At 37.9% G+C, this 18,991-nt stretch overlaps 2 protein-coding genes and 1 long non-coding RNA gene across 3 annotated transcripts; all 3 read left to right on the top strand.

Moving 5' to 3' along the window:
* Window positions 1-91: 91 nt before the first annotated feature.
* LOC103422533 (uncharacterized) lies at window positions 92-4,144 on the top strand. The gene is made up of 12 exons (XM_029099442.2): window positions 92-243; window positions 434-554; window positions 876-987; window positions 1,123-1,210; window positions 1,429-1,549; window positions 1,903-2,014; window positions 2,152-2,239; window positions 2,405-2,519; window positions 2,857-2,968; window positions 3,133-3,269; window positions 3,583-3,694; window positions 3,850-4,144. The coding sequence occupies exons 2-12, from the start codon at window positions 439-441 to the stop codon at window positions 3,961-3,963; spliced, it is 1,227 nt and encodes a 408-aa protein (XP_028955275.2). The 5' UTR covers window positions 92-243; window positions 434-438; the 3' UTR covers window positions 3,964-4,144.
* Window positions 4,145-8,240: 4,096 nt separating this feature from the next.
* Window positions 8,241-13,942, top strand: LOC139194373 (uncharacterized). Its single transcript, XR_011579100.1, has 2 exons — window positions 8,241-8,462; window positions 12,989-13,942. It is a non-coding gene; the product is annotated as an uncharacterized lncRNA (long non-coding RNA).
* Window positions 13,943-15,201: 1,259 nt separating this feature from the next.
* LOC103416566 (mediator of RNA polymerase II transcription subunit 15a-like) lies at window positions 15,202-17,561 on the top strand. The gene is made up of 4 exons (XM_029099431.2): window positions 15,202-15,292; window positions 15,384-15,498; window positions 16,871-16,982; window positions 17,133-17,561. The coding sequence occupies exons 2-4, from the start codon at window positions 15,389-15,391 to the stop codon at window positions 17,244-17,246; spliced, it is 336 nt and encodes a 111-aa protein (XP_028955264.1). The 5' UTR covers window positions 15,202-15,292; window positions 15,384-15,388; the 3' UTR covers window positions 17,247-17,561.
* The last annotated feature ends 1,430 nt before the right edge of the window (window positions 17,562-18,991 follow it).

Genomic DNA, 18,991 nt, shown 5'->3' with positions numbered 1-18,991 from the left:
TTTGTACGAATTCTGATTTGCTTAATGAATATCGTACTTTGTTTCAAAAAAAAAATAAAGAAAGAAAAAAAGAAAATAAAGGACAGAAATGTAAATTACGTAATCACGAGAAAAGGGTTAAGCACACTTGGAAAGTTGAGCCAGCCATTTTTGTCCCCTTTGGCTTTGTTATCCGCAACTTTCTTTCCATCTGGTCTGCAACTCTTAGCCTCAAAGTAATCGCTCTCGATCATCTGGATCAAGGTAAGAACATGTTTATATTTGACTATTTCCTTAATTCCCAACTAATCCAGTTCTCAAGTAGATTTATAGTTGACTTCTTCTTTTCTTAACAATCGTGATAATTTCCCATGTTTTGATCTTCTTAGACATGTTTGTTCCAATTCAATTTTGTTTTTTTTTTTTAATTCTAATGTTGTGTCTGGTTGTTCAGTTTTGATGAATACCAATATTCCGACCAGACCTCCTCAAGGTGGACAACCTCCAATGGAGGCAGGTGATGATTGGAGGACCCAATTACAGTCAGAGTCACGACAGAGAATTGTCGCAAAGATGTATGTTTTTATTACAAGCGATATTACTAATCCAAACTATATACTAAGGTTTGAAGCTGGGACGCAGTATGTTCGATATAAAGCGTCTAGAAATTATGGACGGACTATCCTTATTACTCCTTTTTAGCTGAAATATATTTAACTCTCGTTCAGGAATTCTGGAAAGAGAATAAAAAGTGGTACTAAACCGTGTTGTGTATACTGCTTGTTGTTCTAGAGTACCCCAATTCTGTTTTGTATTGGAAATTTGTAACGAGTTCCATTCGTGCGTATTTTCCTATACTTTTAGTTTGTGACTTATTGAATGTTTTGCATACAAAGAATTGAAACGATGAAAAGGCACATTCCCTTTGAGGGTCCGGAGCGATTACGTGAAATCGAGAGGATTGCTGTAACGTTTGAGGAAAATATGTATGTTGGTGCCTCAAGTCAGGTACTTCAAGACCCTTGGAGTTCAAATCTTTTTATGTTGTCATTACTGACATAGATGTTTTATTTTCAAGTTTATTTGTATTGTGGATGCTTGATAGAGTTGTAATCTAGATTATGTGGGGATCTCTTTTTCCAGTCGGATTATTTGCGGAAAATTTCTCTCAAGATGCTCACCATGGAGACCAAATCTCAGACCGCAGTCTCCCACGCATCTCTTGATCCAGGTATGAACGCCAACTTTTGTTTCAAGTTTATGTGCATTACATTCTTTTCTAAATAATCAGTTAATTCAAATCTATGGTTAATTTATAGTTCACTTCTTTTCTTAGATTTGGTTTCACCGATTCAATTTTTTTTATTTATACAAGTCTGATGAATGTGGGAGCCTTGTGCACTGGGTACGACCTTTATACAAGTCTGATGAATGTGTCTGGTTGATCAGTTTTGATGGATACCAATATTCAGACCAGACCTCCTCAAGGTGGAGAACCTCCAATGGAGGCAGGTGTTGATTGGAGGAGCCAATTACAGTCAGAGTCACGACACAGAATTGTCGCCAAGATGTATGTTTTTATTACAAGCGATATTACTAATCCAAGCTATATATCTACCAAGGTTAGAACCTGGGATGCAGTATGTTTAACAATAAATCGTCTAGAAATTATGGACTTTGTTAAGGGGAGATAAATTTAATGGCAGAATATCCTTGTTACTTTTTTTAGCTGAAATGTTTAACCCTCGTACAGGAAGTCTGGAAATAGAAAGAAAAAAAGTGGTACTAAAGCGTGTTATGTATACTGCTTATCGTTATGGAGTACCCAATTCTGTTTTTTATTAGAAATTTGTAACGAGTTCCATTTGTGCGTAAATTTCTATACTTTTAGTTTGTGACGTATTGAATCTATTGCATACAAAGAATTGAAACGATGGTGAGGCACATTCCCTTTGATGGTCCGGAGGGATTACGTGAACTCGAGAGGATTGCTGTAACATTTGAGGAAGAGATATATGTTTCTGCCTCAAGTCAGGTACTTCAAGAAGTCTTGGGGTTCAAAATCTTTTTATGTTGTCATTACTGACATAGATGTTTTATTTTCAAGTTTATTTGTATTGTGGATACTCGATAGAGTTGTGATCTAGATTATGTGGGGATCTCTTTTTCCAGACAGATTATTTACGGAAAATTTCTATCAAGATGTTCACCATAGAGACCAAATCTCAGGTTGCAGTCTCCCACGTAAGTCTTGATCCAGGTATGAACACCGACTTTTGTTTCAAGTTTATATGCATTAGATTTTTTTTCTGAATACTTGGTTAATCCAATTCTAAGGTTAATTTATAGTTCACTCCTTTCTTAGATTTGGTTTCTCCAATTCAATTTTTTTTTTCAAGTCCAATTAATGTGTTTGGTTGGTCAGTTTTGATGGATGGCAATTATCAGAGACCCCTTGAAGGTGGAGAGCCTTCAATGGAGACAGGTGATTGGAGAAGCCAATTGCAGCTAGATTCACGACGCAGAATTGTTGCCAAGATGTAAGTATCGTTAGAAGAAGAAAGAGAATCTGGAAATCTTCGAATATTAATTCTTTGTACTCCTTGGAGAGATAATGAAAATACAAGTCTTTTGTTTGGGCAATGAAAGTACAATACAAGAGGTACCAAATCGTGTTATATATACTGCTTATTGTTAGATACATCGTCTTCCCCAGTTTTATTTTTTACTGCAAATATGTAAAGAGTTATATTTTACATATTTTCCAATATTTTCGTTTGGAACAATTTGGTCGAGTCCTTTGTTCAGCGTGATTTAACTTTGTTTGTTCATCATGGTCAGTAACTTATTGAATATTATGCTCATTTGCATATACAGAATGGAAACATTAAAGAGGCACCTTCCCTTCAATGGGGAGGAGGGATTACGTGAACTTGAGAAGATTGCTGCAAGGTTTGAGGAAAAGATATATGTTGCTGCCTCAAGCCAGGTTCTTCCCTAACTCTTGGGGTTAAATATGATTTTTCATGGTGCATTACATATCGCCTATGTAGTTTTTCTTACATAAATGTTAATTTTTCAAGTTTTTTGTATTGTGGATATATACGTACGGGGATGGATTCTAATCTAAGTTGTGTGGATCTTTTTTATCAGTCGGATTATCTTCGGAAAATTTCTATGAAGATGCTCACCATGGAAAACAAGTCTCAAGGTGGAGAAACTTCAATGGTCACAAGCAATTGGAGGAGCCAATTGCAGCCAGATTCACGACACAGAATTATTGCCAAGATGTAAGTTAGAAAAAGAAAGTCTAGAAATCATGCAGAAACGGAACCGGTTATAACCTTTTTAATAAATCTAAAACTTAGAAAGACACGTACTGGAAGTAAAATAAAATAAAACTGGTACTAAAACTTGTTATGTATACTGCTTCTTGTCTGTTTAGAGTAACCCAGTTCTGTATTTATTAGAAATTTTTAACGAGTTCCATTCCTTAATTAGGTTTAGTCCTTTATTCACAGCGATTTAACTTTTGTTTGTTGAGAACTCTGCCTCCATTCCTTGATCATGATCAATGACGTATTGAACGTATTGCATATGAAGAACGGAAGTGTTGAAGAGACACCTTCCCTTTAGTGGTGAGGAGGGACTAAGTGAACTCGAGAGGATTGCTGTAAGGTTTGAGGAAAAGATCTATACTGTTGCCGTCAGCCAGGTACTTCCAGAACTCTTGGAATCCAAACCTATTTGTGTTGCCTTGCAATACTGCAAATGTTATTACTTACATAGATGCTTATTTTTCAACTTTATTTGTAATGTGGATACTCGATAGCGTTGTAACTTAAGTTGTGTATGGATTGCTTTTTCCAGTCGGATTATCTACGGAAAATTTCTCTCAAGATGCTCGCCATGGAGAACAAGTCTCAGACCGCAGCGTCCTCAACACCCCCCTTGAACCTGAAACGGCGTCGTGTCTGTGCCTGACTTCCGTAGGTACCCATTTTTTAAAAAATGGTCCCCTAGAAAATGCAACTATGTATGAAATAAATGAATAAAACTTCACATTTCAGAGTTTCAGAAACCTTCAATATTTGATGCCTTTAAGTACGGAGACTTCGATATATACAAATCGATGCCTAATTCATCAAGTAACATCATATTTTTATTTCCCCGATGTCTATTTACTGTAGTCTAAAATCAAATTTTTGGTGATGTCTTGTGCCTTTTTATTGTCTGTTTAGTGTCCTTTTTGTGAAACCGTTCTTTTTTGTTTGACAATTGCAAAAAACAAAGAAATTACCCGTATGTGTATTTCTGATTAATATTTGAGAAAACAAGTATTTGATTCTAATAACTGAGAAGAACAAATCATTGCTCAAGTCTTGTGTGATACTGCTAAGGGACTACCTTATGTTTGTTTAATTTGGATCCGGGTTTTATGAGCAATTGTAAGGAAGTTATGTGCTTCCTGCAAGAATCACGTAGCACTTCAAGTGCTTTTCCACGATTCTCTTACATTTTTACTAAAGATTGGTTTTCAAAAACTTTGTGTTTTCAGTCATTTTAAAAGCACTTTCATACCAATCTGTTTACACATTGCTAAACCTGCAAAAGTCACAAGACAGTTTGAGCAAGCATCGGCCGAAGCAAAGCTTACCGACCTCAAAATCCATAGCTACCGACGAATAAAGTGTAGAATCAGAGGTAGAGGGTAGTACCACTGTTGTCTATAGACTGAGCACCAAGCAGCAGGCTTACAAAATCATTTTTGTGTGTTCGAGAGAGGATACCACAACCGTTGTCTAAACTCAACCGAAAGGAGAAGCTTTTTTAGCCCTTTTTTTGTGCTTGAGGGAAGAGAGGGATCAGAAAGAAGAGACTAATTAAGTACAGTTTTAGATTTAATTAACCAAAAGATTATATTATAAATCGATGTGGTGGGTGCAAAAATTTATGGCCCAAGTAATGAGTCACTTCTTAATTTGAGGGAGTGAAGTTAGAATAAAGGAGCATGATCAAACACTTTCATGGAATATGAAACATGGAAAATAGAAGGAAAGTGGGCCTTAATAGAAAAGTATTTCTCATTGATTAAAAACTGATTACATTGGGGTATTTATACACAAAAGTTAATAAAGATTAGTTACCAACTAATGTAACTAATTAATCATAATCTATGATTAGTTACAAAATAGTTACAGCAAACAAACTTATTCACTAAGTAATTGCTGACTGTGTTTTTGACTTGGAGTCTAGCTGGCACTGTTGACTTGACTGAGGATAATGTGTGTCTTCACACCCCCTCAAGCTGAACGGAGGAGAGCCAAGTGAAAGCTTTGACCTGAGAAACTGAAATCGAGCTTTTGACAAAGTCTTTGTGTGAATATTTGCAATTTGATAGTAACTGGGAACAAACTGAACTCTAAGAAGATAGGCTAAGACAAGTTCCCTGATATAGTGATAGTCAATTTCCATGTGCTTAATGCGAGCATGAAATACTGGATTGGATGCAAGGGAAAATTGTAGACATATTGTGACACCAAAGAACAATGGAAAACCTATATCCATGAAAATCTTACATATCCAAGTGACCTCAGCAAATGTGTGAGCTAAAGAGTGATATTCAGCTTCAGTGGACGAACGAGCAATATTGTGTTGCTCATTTGCACTCCAGCTAATCAAACACACATCCTGCCCAATCAGCATCCGAGAAGGCAGTGAGATTGAGTGAACTTTTCTTGAACCAAGGTCGTTCAACAACAGTCCCTTTGAGAAACCTTAATACTCTCTTAACAGGTTGAAAATGAGTATCTCTACGACAGTGAAGAAACTAACAGAGTTGATTAACAGCAAATGAAAGGTCAGGTCGAGTCCAAGTCAAATAATGCAATGCCCCAAAAATTGATCTATATTCATGTGGATTTGACAGTAGTCTTCCACTGTGATCGAGCTTTTGAGTACCAAGAGGTGTAGTGCAAGGTTTACTTCCATACATGTGTGTCTTGAGAAGTAGATCCATTACATACTTGTGTTGAGATATAAAAATGCCTTCTGAATCTATGTGTACCTTCAAACCCAGGAAATAATGTAAAGGGCTTAAGTCTTCAACTGGAAAAAAGTTGATTGAGCTTTTGAATGAAAGCCTTGTAGACTCAAGCACTAGGTCCAGTGACTAGTATGTCATCGACATATACTAGTACAATGACAAAAGTAGGCTCAAAGGCAACAAACAAAGAGCAATCAGATTGAGAATGTGAAAACCCAGAGATCAAAGTTTGAAACAATTTATCATACCATGCCCTGGGGGCTTGCTTTAGGCTATACAAGATTTGTTTAGCTTGCACACATAAGAGGGCTTTGATTTCTCAATAAAACCAGGGGGTTGTTGCATGAAAACCTCATCCTTGAGTGTACTACTGATGTCCAACTGATTCAAAAACCAATCAAACTGCACTGCCAAAGTTAAAAGTATTCTGATAGTTACAGGTTTTGCAAATGGACTAAAAGTCTCCTGAGAGTCAACACCCTCTTGTTGATGAAATCCTTTTGTTACTAGTCGAGTTTTGTATCTATCCACAGTTCCATCTGTTTTCCTTTTAATACGAAAGATCCATTTACATCCTACCATATTCTGATTTGGTGAAGATGGAACAAGAGACCAGGTTCATGTGGATTGCAGTGCTTGAAACTCCTCAGCCATTGCTTTCATCCATTGATCATTTTAGAGGCTTGTAAGTAAGTGATAAGAACAAAATTTAAAGTATCAAGGGGATGTTTAGAGCCTTAGAGCTTGTCAAATAGAGAGGTATGACATCGTTTGATATTTTACAAGCATCATGAACAAACACTAACTTGAGCGTCGGAGTGTTTTATTGCAAATGCCTTTCCTCCTTATTGATGGCAAGCAAAAGGTGATGTCTAGAACTTCTCAACATGTTTAAGATTACTTACTGGTAGAGAATTAGAATACACGAAATTTTCAATTCCAACAAATGATACGCGAATGAATGAGGTGTGTTTGTACCATACTTGACCAATCCCGAAACTACTGAGCACCAGTCAACGTTATACCGTCAAGAACCCAGAAGAGTTTCCATCCAACCAGGAGGCCAATCACAGCGCGACACGTGTCGACATCAGAAGCCAATCATAGCGCGACACTTGTCAACATCAAAAGCCAATCACAACACGACACGTGTCAATGTCAGAATGAAACTAGAAACTCTCTTCTATAAATAGAGATCATTCTCTCACAATATTTCCTAATGTCATTTTGTACTAAACTATTTACTAGAACTCGCAAAATGAGAGCTTGAACCTATGTATTTGTGTAAACCCTTCACAATCAATGAGAACTCTTCTACTCCGTGGACGTAGCCAATCTGGGTGAACCACGTACATCTTGTGTTTGCTTCCCTGTCCCCATTCATTTACGTACTTATCTTCACTAGTGATCGAAGCAACCAAGCGAAGGTCACAAACCTGACATTTTCTGTTGTACCAAAGTCCTCGCTGATTTTGTGCATCAACAAGGTGTAAGCATCTACCAAATGTAGTTTTCATTGGGTATATATACAAGTGTAGTTTAAACAACTCAATACAATTTGAAATTGAGAATATTAAAATTTAGCCACTAGAGTTGGTCCAGTTGTATAGATAGGTTGAATGACGGATATGACGATGCTATATTCAGCTTCAAAACCTTCCAATATAATTAAAAAGGGTAAATATCAGTTTACTACCCTCATGTTTCGTGGTTTTCAACATTTAGTATATCAAGTTTTTTTTATCCCAGGGTCATACCTAAAGTGTAAATTTTGGGACAGTCTCATACATCCGTTAGTCAAACTGTTAAGTCTTCCATTAACTGATGACGTGGCACCCACGTGAACAATGACTGGGCGCCACATGTCAATAAAGGTCCCACGTGGATATTAAAAAAAATTAAAAATTACAAAAAAAGGTTGTTCTTCCTTAACCCCGAGCGTCCATCCATTCTCCCTCATTTTTTTCATGGCCACTACCCCCACTCCTTCATTTCCTCTCTCTTCTTCCTCTCATTCCCCCTCTCTCTCCACGTCTGCCTCATCAGCCTCTCATTCCCTTCCAGCTCTACCGCCCTCCTCTCCTCATTCCTCACCGCTGCTTCCCAACCATCTAACCACTTCCATGTTATCGCCCTCTACGAATCCCTCTCTCACCGCCTCGTCTTCCATCACTTTCTCCACCTCGACGTTTCTCACTCCCGCTCTCTCTGTTGGATACTGGAATTAACTTAAACGCTAAAAGGATGCTTGAGCAGATATTTTCACAGTGCAATACTGCAAAGTTTTCTTATTGTTCTTATTCTGAAAAACAAAGCTTACAGCTTAAATAGAAAATGATAACCACTAGCACAACAAGTGCACATTTCCACGATGACCACTACAACAAGTGCATAATTCTTTTTATTTTTTTTATTCTATATGGAATCACTTTTGCAGGTTTGTGGAATGCTTTGTGGAACCACTTGAACCACTTTTGCAAGTTTGTGGAATGCTTTGTGGAACCACTTTACTTTAAAATAAGTCTTAACACCCTCCCTTAAACTAATTTCTACAGAAAGTAGTTTAGGGTCTCTGCACCATCACATAATCACCTTCCTAATCAATGTCACAAACTGAATAGACTCCCAGCATGTTTCTCAGCTTCTCGAATGCAGGTTGCTTTAAAGGCTTAGTTAAGATATCTGCAACCTGCTCCCCGCTCTTGCAATATTCTAGTTCAATTTTTCCATCTCTGCATAAATCACGCAGAAAATGAAAACGAACATCAATGTGTTTACTTCTTCCATGCATGACTGGATTCCTTGATAGCTTGATAGTTGATATGTTGTCACAGTAGATGGTCGTTGGTCCATTTTGAACATTACCAAGCACTTCAAACATTTTTCTAAGCCACATAGCTTGACAGGAGCTCGCAGCTACTGCTACAAACTCAGCTTCGGTTGAGGAAAGTGTCACAATTTGTTGCTTTTTTTAGGACCACAATATTGCACCAAAGTTGAGCAGAAACGTGTGCCCATAAGTGCTCTTACGATCATCTATATCACCTGCATAGTCACTATCTGTGTACCCAACAAAACCAGAACCATTTTTCCTTTTATAAAACACATCATAATCAGTTGTTCCCTTTACATACCTCAGAATTCTCTTTGCTGCATTTAGATGCATTTCAGTTGGTTTTTCCATATATCGGCTTACTAGACTTACTGCATACATGATGTTAGGCCTTGTGGAGGTTAAGTACATGAGACTGCCAATGATTTGTTTATAGAAAGTACTATCAACCTCCTTCCCACCTTTGTCTTTGCATAGCTTTAAGCCGAGTTCAACTGGAGTTCCAAATGGCTTGCAATCATCCATCTGAAACCTTTTAAGAATGTCCTGCGCATATTTTTTCTGGTAGATGAAATTACCAGCAGTAGTTTGAATGACTTCCAATCCAAGAAAATAATGCATTAATCCCAGATCAGTCATTTCAAACTCTGTCATCATAGACTTCTTAAATTCATCAAACATTTTAGCATCATTTCCAATGAATATCAAGTCATCAACATACAAGCATACCATGAGTATTTTACCTTCTTCCTTAGTCTTGACATAAAGAGTGTGCTCAAAGGGACATTTGTGAAATCCAAGCTTAGCAAAGTGAGCATCTATACGACTGTACCAAGCTCGAGGTGCTTGTTTCAGACCATAGAGTGCTTTCTTTAGTTTGAACACCTTTTCTTCTTTTCCGTTTCTCTCATAACCAGGTGGTTGATCAACGTACACATCTTCTTGTATGTTGCCATGCAAGAATGCTGACTTCACGTCTAACTGAAAAATTAACCAGGAATTTTGGGCTGCAAGAGAGATCACCAACCTAATCGTGTCATGCCTTGCAACTGGGGCAAACACTTCTTTGTAATCGACACCATATTTTTTCTTGTATCCTTATGCTACCAAACGAGCCTTGTGCTTGTCCACTTCACCTTTTTCATTCAACTTTGTTCTAAACACCCACTTTACACCAATGGTTTTCTTTCCATTTGGAAGATCAGTTAATTCCCAGGTTTGATTCTTCTCAATGGACTTGATTTCATTGTCCATTGCTTCCCTCCATTTTTCTTCTTTAACAGCCTCATTATACATGATTGGATCACTGTCTACAAATAATGCAAAGTGAGCATTTTCATCATCAGAACTTGAATAACTTACATCGTAATCCATCATCCATGATGGTCTCTTCCTTATGTTCTCATTTCTTAAATTGTATCCTCCTTCTTCAAATTGTTGAGATGATTGAACTTCAGGTTGAGGTGGCTGCTGGGATTGAGTTTCAGGAGCTGCTATATCTTCTTTGTCTAAATCATCGACTGGAATTTGTAGTTGAACCAATCTGTTCTCAGACCAATTCCATATGGCGTCTTCATCAAATATTACATCCATGCTCACCACTATCTTCTTTGTTACTGGATTGTACAGCTTATAAGCTTTTGAGACTTCACTTACACCTAGGAAAATACACTTTTCACTTTTGTCATCTAGCTTCTTTCTTTTCTCATCTGGAATGTGTGCATATGCTATGCACCCAAACACTTTAAAGTGATCCACTGAGGGTTTCCGTCCACTCCAAGCTTCTTGAGGAGTCATATTCTTAACAGAAAATGTGGGACTTCTGTTGAAGATATGGACTGACCATAGCACAGCTTCAGGCCAAAACTTTTTGGGAATGCTTCCTTTGACTAGCAGACTTCGAACCATGTTGAGAATGGTCCGATTCTTCCTTTCACTTACACCATTTTGCTGTGGTGTATAAGCAGTGGTCAGCTGTCTCTTGATGCCTTTTTCATTGCAAAATGCATCAAACTCCTTTGAACAGTACTTTCCCCCACGATCAGTTCTTAGTATTTTAATCTTCTTGTCTGACTCATTTTCAACTAAAGCTTTGAAGCTTTTGAATGCTTCAAATGCTTCTGATTTTTCCTGCAAGAAATATACCCATGTCTTCCTACTAAAATCATCAATAAATGAGATGAAATATTTCTTGTTACCATTGGAGACGGGGTTGATTGGTCCACATAGATCAGAGTGAACCATCTCCAGGACTGATTTAGCCCTTGCTGCCTTGCCACTTGGAAAAGAGTCTCTTTGATGCTTCCCAGTGATGCATTCTTCACACACCTTTGATGGAGGAGTTATCTCAGGTAAGCCAGTGACCATCCCTTTCTGGTGAAGTGTTCTTAAGCCATTAAAATTTAAATGGCCATATCTGTAGTGCCATCTCTATGGGTCATTTTCTTTGGCAAGCAGGCAAGCTTGCACATTCTTGATCTTTAAAGGAAACAATATGTTGGAGGACATTTTTATAACAGCAATTGAGCCTCTTTTTGGATTGTACACTTCACACTCTGCTTCGTAGATTGTAATCATGTAACCTTTATCTTGTAATTGACCAGCACTCAGCAAATTTATTTTCAAATCAGGAATATAAAAAACATTTGAAATAGTTTCAATAAAATCATTTTTAGTTCTGATTTGAATATCTCCCTTACCTATCACTTTCACTGTTGATTTGTCACCAAAACTTACCACTGTGTGAAAGCTTTCATCCAAATTAATAAAGGAAGACTTACATCCACTCATGTGATTGCTGCAACCCGTGTCCACATACCATGTCTCCTTATCAGTTTCTGTAAGTATATGAAAAGTCATCAAAAGTGTCTCTTCCTCCTTTTTCTCCACAAAATTTGACTTTTCTCCTTTTTCCTTTGGCAATTTCGTGTAGCACTCATTCTTGTAGTGCCCAAAATTTCCACACCTATAGCACTCCACTTTTAACTTATCAAAATAGTAGGCTCCTTTTTCTTCAAAGTCATTATTTCTTTTGAAAACATGAGGTGACTTGCTGTCATCTCTATGTCCAAACCGTCCACCACCACGATGGCTTTGAACACTTCTTCCTCTATTTTGTCCACCTCTTCCTCGACTTCTTCCTCCTCGAAAACTTGAGGGCTCAGAAGAAGTGGAAGCTTTCAATGTTGTTCGTTCTTCACTGGCAGTAGTGCGGTTAAGTCTTTGTTCATGCACTAACAAAGAGCTTTGCAGTTCATCAACTCGTAACTCAGAAACATTTTTTGCCTCCTCAATTGAGCAGACAATGTAGTCAAATTTTGGAGTCAATGATCTCATAATTTTCTCCACAACTTTGACTTCTTCCATGGTGCTACCATTGGATCTCATCTTGCTTGCTATTCCCAGGGTTCTAGCAAAGAAATTAGTAATGGACTAACTTGATTTCATTTGTAGAGTTTCAAAATCCCTTGTTAGAGTTTGAAGCACTGCACGCTTCACCCTCTCTGACCCTTCATATTTCTTTTTCATAGAATCCCATATTTGTTTGGAGGTCTCCTTCTCGAGTATAGTCTCCAAGATAGATCGATCAAGTGCCTGAAAAAGGTAGTTTTTCACCTTCAAGTCCTTCAACTTTTGTTCAGCAACCCTCATTTGTTGTTGTTCATTCAACACAACTCCCTCTGCTGGGGCGTCAATCCCTGATTCCACAAGATTCCAGTACTCCTTTGACCTGAGGAAATTCTCCATCAGCATGCTCCAATGGTCATAGTGACCATCAAACTGTGGAATAGCTGGTTGAACAAAACTCTCAGTGGCTTTATCAGTTGCCATTGTTTCTTGCTGCTGCAAGTCATAATCTCTTTCCCCCTTTTTTTTTAAGCCCAGAAGGGCTCTGATACCAGATGTTGGATACTGGAATTAACTTAAACGTTAAAAGGATGCTTGAGCAGATATTTTCACAGTGCAATACTGCAAAGTTTTCTTATTGTTCTTATTCTGAAAAACAAAGCTTACAGCTTAAATAGAAAATGATAACCACTAGCACAACAAGTGCACATTTCCAGGTTGACCACTACAACAGTGCAGAATTCTTTTTATTTTTTTTATTCTATGTGGAATCACTTTTGCAGGTTTGTGGAATGCTCTGTGGAACCACTTTATTTTAAAATAAGTCTTAACACTCTCGCCTCCATCCTCACCAAAACATGAAGCTCCGAGCTCACCAAAACCACATCCAGCCTCCGATCGCCGCTCTTCTCCGTCCCCTACGACTTCATCGATCAAATCATCAAGTGTTTGGGTAGCAATCCAAACCCTATGCTTACAATTACGAATCTGATGACTCTTCCCCTGTATTCACCAAGTGTTTGGGCAGCATTTGAACCGGGAAATACTGGTATATCTGGATCGATTTGGGCACCAGACCGGTCGATTACGATTCTACGGCTTCGATTTCATCTCCAACAACACACTTTATATCTCCCTTTCACCTCCGCCCACGATTGCAGGCCTCATTGGGTTCTTCCATCTCTGCGCGGCCATTGATTTAGATCCAAATCAATTTTGCGGCTTCCAATTTCTAGGGTTTTTGCATCGTATGCCTGGATCACTTTCGGTGTTTTGGGCAATTCGGCGATTAGTGAATCCTCGGTTTGGGGATTTTGTGAGGGCGCGCTATGGTTCGTTTCCCCGGGTTTTGCAAATCCAACTCCAATTTGCCGCGCAGAGACCATTTTCTCTCCTCAATTCAACCATGTTTTGGCTTATGGCGGGGTTGTCCACGGCGTCTGCAGTGAGTTCTCCGCCATCGTTTTTGTTTTATGTTTTCTTGTTTTAGCATTAGGTGTGTGGGGCAAAGTATTGGTTTATTTGTGATATATTCAGATTGAATCTTCGTGAAGTTTTGGGTATTTTTTTGTGTTACTCTGTTTGCAGGTGGAGAAAATGAATTAGTATAATTAGTGATATAAGTTGTGAGAGATGTATAATTTTTTATTTTTCGTATATTAAAAAAGAAATATATTGTATGATTATGTAGTAGATTTTAATGAATTAAATTAATAATTTTCAAAATATAATTAAAATAAGGTTTAAGCACCTTAAATGGAAAAGAGACGGTGACTTTAACAGTTGGTGACTTTAACAGCCGATGTACTGAAATATAGCCATGTAATGTTATTATTCCAACGTGAAAATTTTTTATTTTATTATTAATTTACTTTAAAGGTAAGACATTATGTTACGGATATAAAAACCGTGAACGGAGACTTGCGTGCACGACCAACGCACCACATGGTTTTGACAACCAATTGGCAACAACAATCCAATATCCAGATATATATGGCGGCTGCAGAGTGCAAACCAGCTTATATGAAGATAATTTATTTATTTTTATATTTATCTCCTTCCACCAACAAATTCTACCACACAGTGAGCAAGTGCGGAATTGCTCTATGATTAGGGATTAATCATTAAAGTTAGCATAAAATGAAACACTTTTATAACTGAATTAATTCAATTACCACGTGCCTTAATTTACCTGCGGCAACCACCTAGTGGGTGGGTGGATGGGTGGATGGGTGGAGTCGAAGATGGAGGGGGAATGGTGGATGACGAGTTGAAGAGGAGAGGAGAAAAGGGTTTGGTGGGTTAGTGCAGAGGAAAGAATGGAGGGATAAGGGAGGAAGGGAAGGTCGGGGAAGACGACCAAAATTTTTTTTTTTTTTGAAATTTTAATTTCCACGTGGATCTCTTAATGACACGTGGATCCCAATCATTGTTCACATGGGCGACATGTCATCAGCTAACTGGAGATTTAACAGTTAGACTAACGGATGTATGAGACTGTCCCAAAATTAACATTTTAGGTATGACTCTGTGACGAAAAAAACTTCATATACCAAATGTTGAAAATCACGAAACTTAAGGGTAGTAAACTGAGATTTACTCAATTAAAAAAGGAAACTTTAATGAAAAGCACCCGGTACTGTTTACTTTAACGAAAAATCACATTTTTATACTAAAAAGTCAATCCTGGTACTATTCACTTTACCCTTTATTTTGTCATTATCATTAAAACTCAAAATTTTCAAGCCCTCTTCATTAGTTTTACTATTAAAAAAGTGTGTGATCCACCGAGCACTGTGAAAAATAAAATAAAAATGTGAGCCACCAACCAGCAACCCCAAAAAATAAAATAAAATAAAAAAAGATTGATTCACACCCCACTTCCTTTTTTGTGCACCTAAAGTTCTTTGAGTCAACCTTTTTGCTCCTTTTGGTCCTTTTAAGCTTTCTTTGCATCAGTCTGCAACTCTTATCCTCTAAGTAATCTTTATCATATCATCTCTTGATCAAGGTAAGAACACCAACTTCCCTTTCATCTTTATGTGTATTAGATTCTTTTCTTAATATCCAATTAATCCACTTCTCAGGTTGATTAATAAGTTGACTTGTTATTTTCTTAGATTTGGGTTTTCCAGTTCAATTTTGTTTCTAAGTCTGCTGGTGTGTGTGGTTGGTCAGTTTTGATGGATCTCAATAACCAGAGACCTGCTCAAGGTGGAGAACCTTCAATGGAGGCACGTGATTGGAGAAGCCAATTGCAGCAAGATTCACGACGCAGAATTGTTCACAAGATGTAAGTATTGTTTGAAAAAGAGAGGGAATATTGATCATCTGTGTACTGCTTTTTCGCTGAATTGAATCCTTATGTAGATTTTTGGAAATATATATAAACAAAATCGGTTATAAGCTTTTAATCGAAAAGGAAACTTGGAGAGACACTGGAGTATTGCAAATACAATACAAGGGTTCCAAAGCTTGTTATATATTGTATTTTACGGTATATTGTCTGTTTTGTGTCCTCTCCTTCGATTTTTATTAGAAATTTGTAATTTACATTTGTACATGTTTCTTTAGTCGAGTCCTTTGTTCACTGTGATTTAACTTTTTTTTTGCTAATCATGGTCAGTAGCTTATTTAATTGTCAATTACAGCCAGATCTGTAACACACGGAATTGTTCCCAAGATGTATGAGAAAATCAAGTCTAGAAATCATGGACTTCATTAGAGGGGAGAAAAATATTTACTGCTGTAATATCTTTTTAATTCTTTTTAGCTGAAATATGTGACCCTCTTACACATTGAAAATATTCAGAAATAGAACTTTGAGAGACGCAGGAAATAGAATAAAAGTACGATGCATGGACACGGTCCCCTCGTATCCCCATGTCATGTCGTGTCTTATTCTGTGTCGTGTCTTATTTCCTTGTATTCAAACATTAATTCTTTGTTAATTTGACGCATCTCTGTGTCGTGTCGTGTCGTATCCCGAACGGTTAGGCAAGACTACGGCGCCCGGGTAAACATCCTGTTTACCAAACAAGACGTCGAGAGTTTCACTTAACCATTCCCCTCCTGCAGCCAAAGTGTTAACGGCTGTAGCATCCACCGGTAATGCATGGAAGAGGGTAAGCTTTCTATGTGGGAATCACAATGTCTGCCGTGCAGTGAACCCAACCACTCGGATTTTGGAGTACACGGTTCATGATCTTGCAGATGCGGTTAAGGTCTCTGAACTTGAGAAAGAGATAGTTCCTCAGTCCTTGACTTAGTGGCTTACAATACTTGTCCTCAAGCCAAACAAAAAGCTTACTCAACTCGTAGTGAGCCCACCATTGGTTTCAACAGTCCGCGTTCGGGGACGGACAAGCTATAGCTATAGATAGAGTGGCAAGGAGAGATGCGTTATGGGACCGTGTCCATGCATCATAAATACTAAACCATGTTATGTATTTATATTGCTTATTGTCTGTTTAATTAGAGTAGCCCAGTTCTGTTTTCTATTAGAAATTTGCAGCGAGTTCCATTTGTGCTTATTTCCCTATATTTTTCCTTTTGGACAATGTGGTCAGTCCTTCATTCGCTGTGATTTTACCTTTATTTGTTGAGTAATCTGCCTGCATTCCTTATTCATGGTCCCTAACTTATTGTATCAATTGCATACAAAGAATGGAAACGTTGAAGAGGCACCTTCCCTTCCAGGGCGAGGAGGGATTACGTGAACTCGAGAGGATTGCTGTAAGGTTTGAGGAAAAGATATATGTTGCTGCCTCAAGCCAGGTACTTCCAGAATTTGTGGAGTTAAAATCTCCATTGTGTTGCATTCCAATATTGCATATGTCTATGTTTATTTTTCAACTTCATTGGTACGTATTGTGGATACTCGATAGCGTTGTAATCAAAGTTGTGTGTGAAATCTCTTTTTTCCAGTCGGATTACCTACGGAAAATTTCTCTCAAGATGCTCACCATGGAGACCAAGAATCAGACCGCAGTGTCCGCGACACCCCCGTCCAACCTGAAGCGCCATCGCGTCCTTCCTTGACTTTCGTAGGTACCCATTTTCAAAAATGGTCCCCTAGAAAATGCAACTATGTATGAAATTAAAAAAACCTTCAGATTTCAGAGTTTCAGAAGCTCAAAGATTACATATATAGTAGCAAGAAACAGATGTTTGTAATATCCATCACTATTCTGCCTCATTGACCTCATTTAGAAAATATCCATTAAACTTTGGTCATTGAAAACCCCAAGGAGTTGATATACAACATTTACTGATAATTCTTCTTGTTCTGCTCATCGATTTATCAACCATGTAAAACTCATGTCTTAATTATGTGTGACTGGTTTTGCTTTTAAATGTGTTATCTTCGTTTTTTTCTTGCATCTCCCTTTTTTCAATTTGCTTTTGAGATCCTTCGAGCAACCATGGATATAATCCTTCCAATTTGCATTTTAAACACAACCATGGTACATAAATAGTTAATTTGCTTTGGTTCGTGATTCTCTTCTCTTGTATGGTAACATATATATAAATACTAACCACCATGCTAGTAATTTTTTTCGCTCACTTGTCTGTAAAAGCTCTTAAGTTTGACTTTCATGAATGATTAATTTGATATCAAATTATAGTTAACTCACTATACCGAATTATGACTTGTCCAAATTCCCTCAAATTCAGTAAAAATTTCAATATCAAAAATCAGAATCAGACATAAATGTACGAGAGAAAAAGGAATGTCTAATATCACTTTCCTATAAAAAAATTCTCCAAAAACTCTTTCTATATTTTGAGAATAGGAAACATGCATATAATTGTTTTGAGAAGAGGAAACAAGCAACATGTCCTTTGCCTTTACTCCCAAGAAACTCTTTTGTTACATCTCTCTATTTATTAACCACCACTCCTGTTCTCAAACCAAAATCCACGTCCCTCTCTCTTGTTCTTCTCTGTCTTGAGCGAGCAAGCATGCATCAGCCAAACGACGATCACAGATGGTGTCTGCCGAGTCAACCACCCGCAGTGAGAGTTAACCTCAACAAGTTCTTCGCCAACGCAGAGTCCGCTGACTACATGCTCAACGAGCTCAAGGGCTCCAAGTCAACCTTGAAGGCTCTCACGAGCAGAGCAAGATGGTGCTCCTAAATTCCAACGTCGGAAAGGGCCTCCGATCTCGCATGGATGAATACTTCTATATCGCTCTTGAGACGGCTAAAGTCCTCAAACTCCAACTTGATGCCCTCCACCTCTCCAACCAGAGCTTGCCAGATTGCAGACTCGGTTCGGTAATGGACCAGACTCGGAACTCTGCTATCAACTGCCTCCGAGAGAAGCTCGTGGCCTCCATGAACAGCTACAATACTATGAGGCAGAAGATCTCATAGTATCGCGAGGCCGTACAGCTTACGTACTACATTGTCTCGGCTGAAAACCTCGACGAGAAAACCCTAGACAGCCTCATCTCTACTGGTAAGGGCAAAATCCTAGACAGCCTCATCTCTACCCGTAAGGGCAAATCCTTTATTTTGAAACCCCATTATAATTACGTAAAACAAGAAATTTTTAGAATAATGCTAGTCTAGCAACTAAATTTTTCGACTTAAATTAAAGTCTCACCACAAGCATCATGAATAAAATTTGGGCTTTTAGTAGTAGTGCTTATAATAATAAATTAGATGTTTAAATGAAAAATGTTAGGGAGTTCATCTTTTAAATCACGTTTTGTAAACTACATGATGTGGTAATAAAATAAGACTTTATGATTTAACAAGGTTCTAAAAGATGATAGG

This window comes from Malus domestica, chromosome 03 (assembly GCF_042453785.1).
Source record: "Malus domestica chromosome 03, GDT2T_hap1".
Taxonomy (NCBI): domain Eukaryota; kingdom Viridiplantae; phylum Streptophyta; class Magnoliopsida; order Rosales; family Rosaceae; genus Malus; species Malus domestica.
Note: the sequence above shows the minus strand (reverse complement) of the source record. Positions and strands in the feature narration are given on the sequence as shown.

Bases quoted from the DNA above. Each gene is read 5' to 3' on its own strand.
- LOC103422533 (XM_029099442.2), top strand. From the start codon at position 439: ATGAATACCAATATTCCGACCAGACCTCCTCAAGGTGGACAACCTCCA. The intron at 555-875 runs GTATGTTTTTAT...TTGCATACAAAG, and splicing joins CAGAGAATTGTCGCAAAGAT to AATTGAAACGATGAAAAGGC. The intron at 2,969-3,132 runs GTTCTTCCCTAA...CTTTTTTATCAG, and splicing joins ATGTTGCTGCCTCAAGCCAG to TCGGATTATCTTCGGAAAAT.
- LOC103416566 (XM_029099431.2), top strand. From the start codon at position 15,389: ATGGATCTCAATAACCAGAGACCTGCTCAAGGTGGAGAACCTTCAATG. The intron at 15,499-16,870 runs GTAAGTATTGTT...TTGCATACAAAG, and splicing joins CGCAGAATTGTTCACAAGAT to AATGGAAACGTTGAAGAGGC. The intron at 16,983-17,132 runs GTACTTCCAGAA...TCTTTTTTCCAG, and splicing joins ATGTTGCTGCCTCAAGCCAG to TCGGATTACCTACGGAAAAT.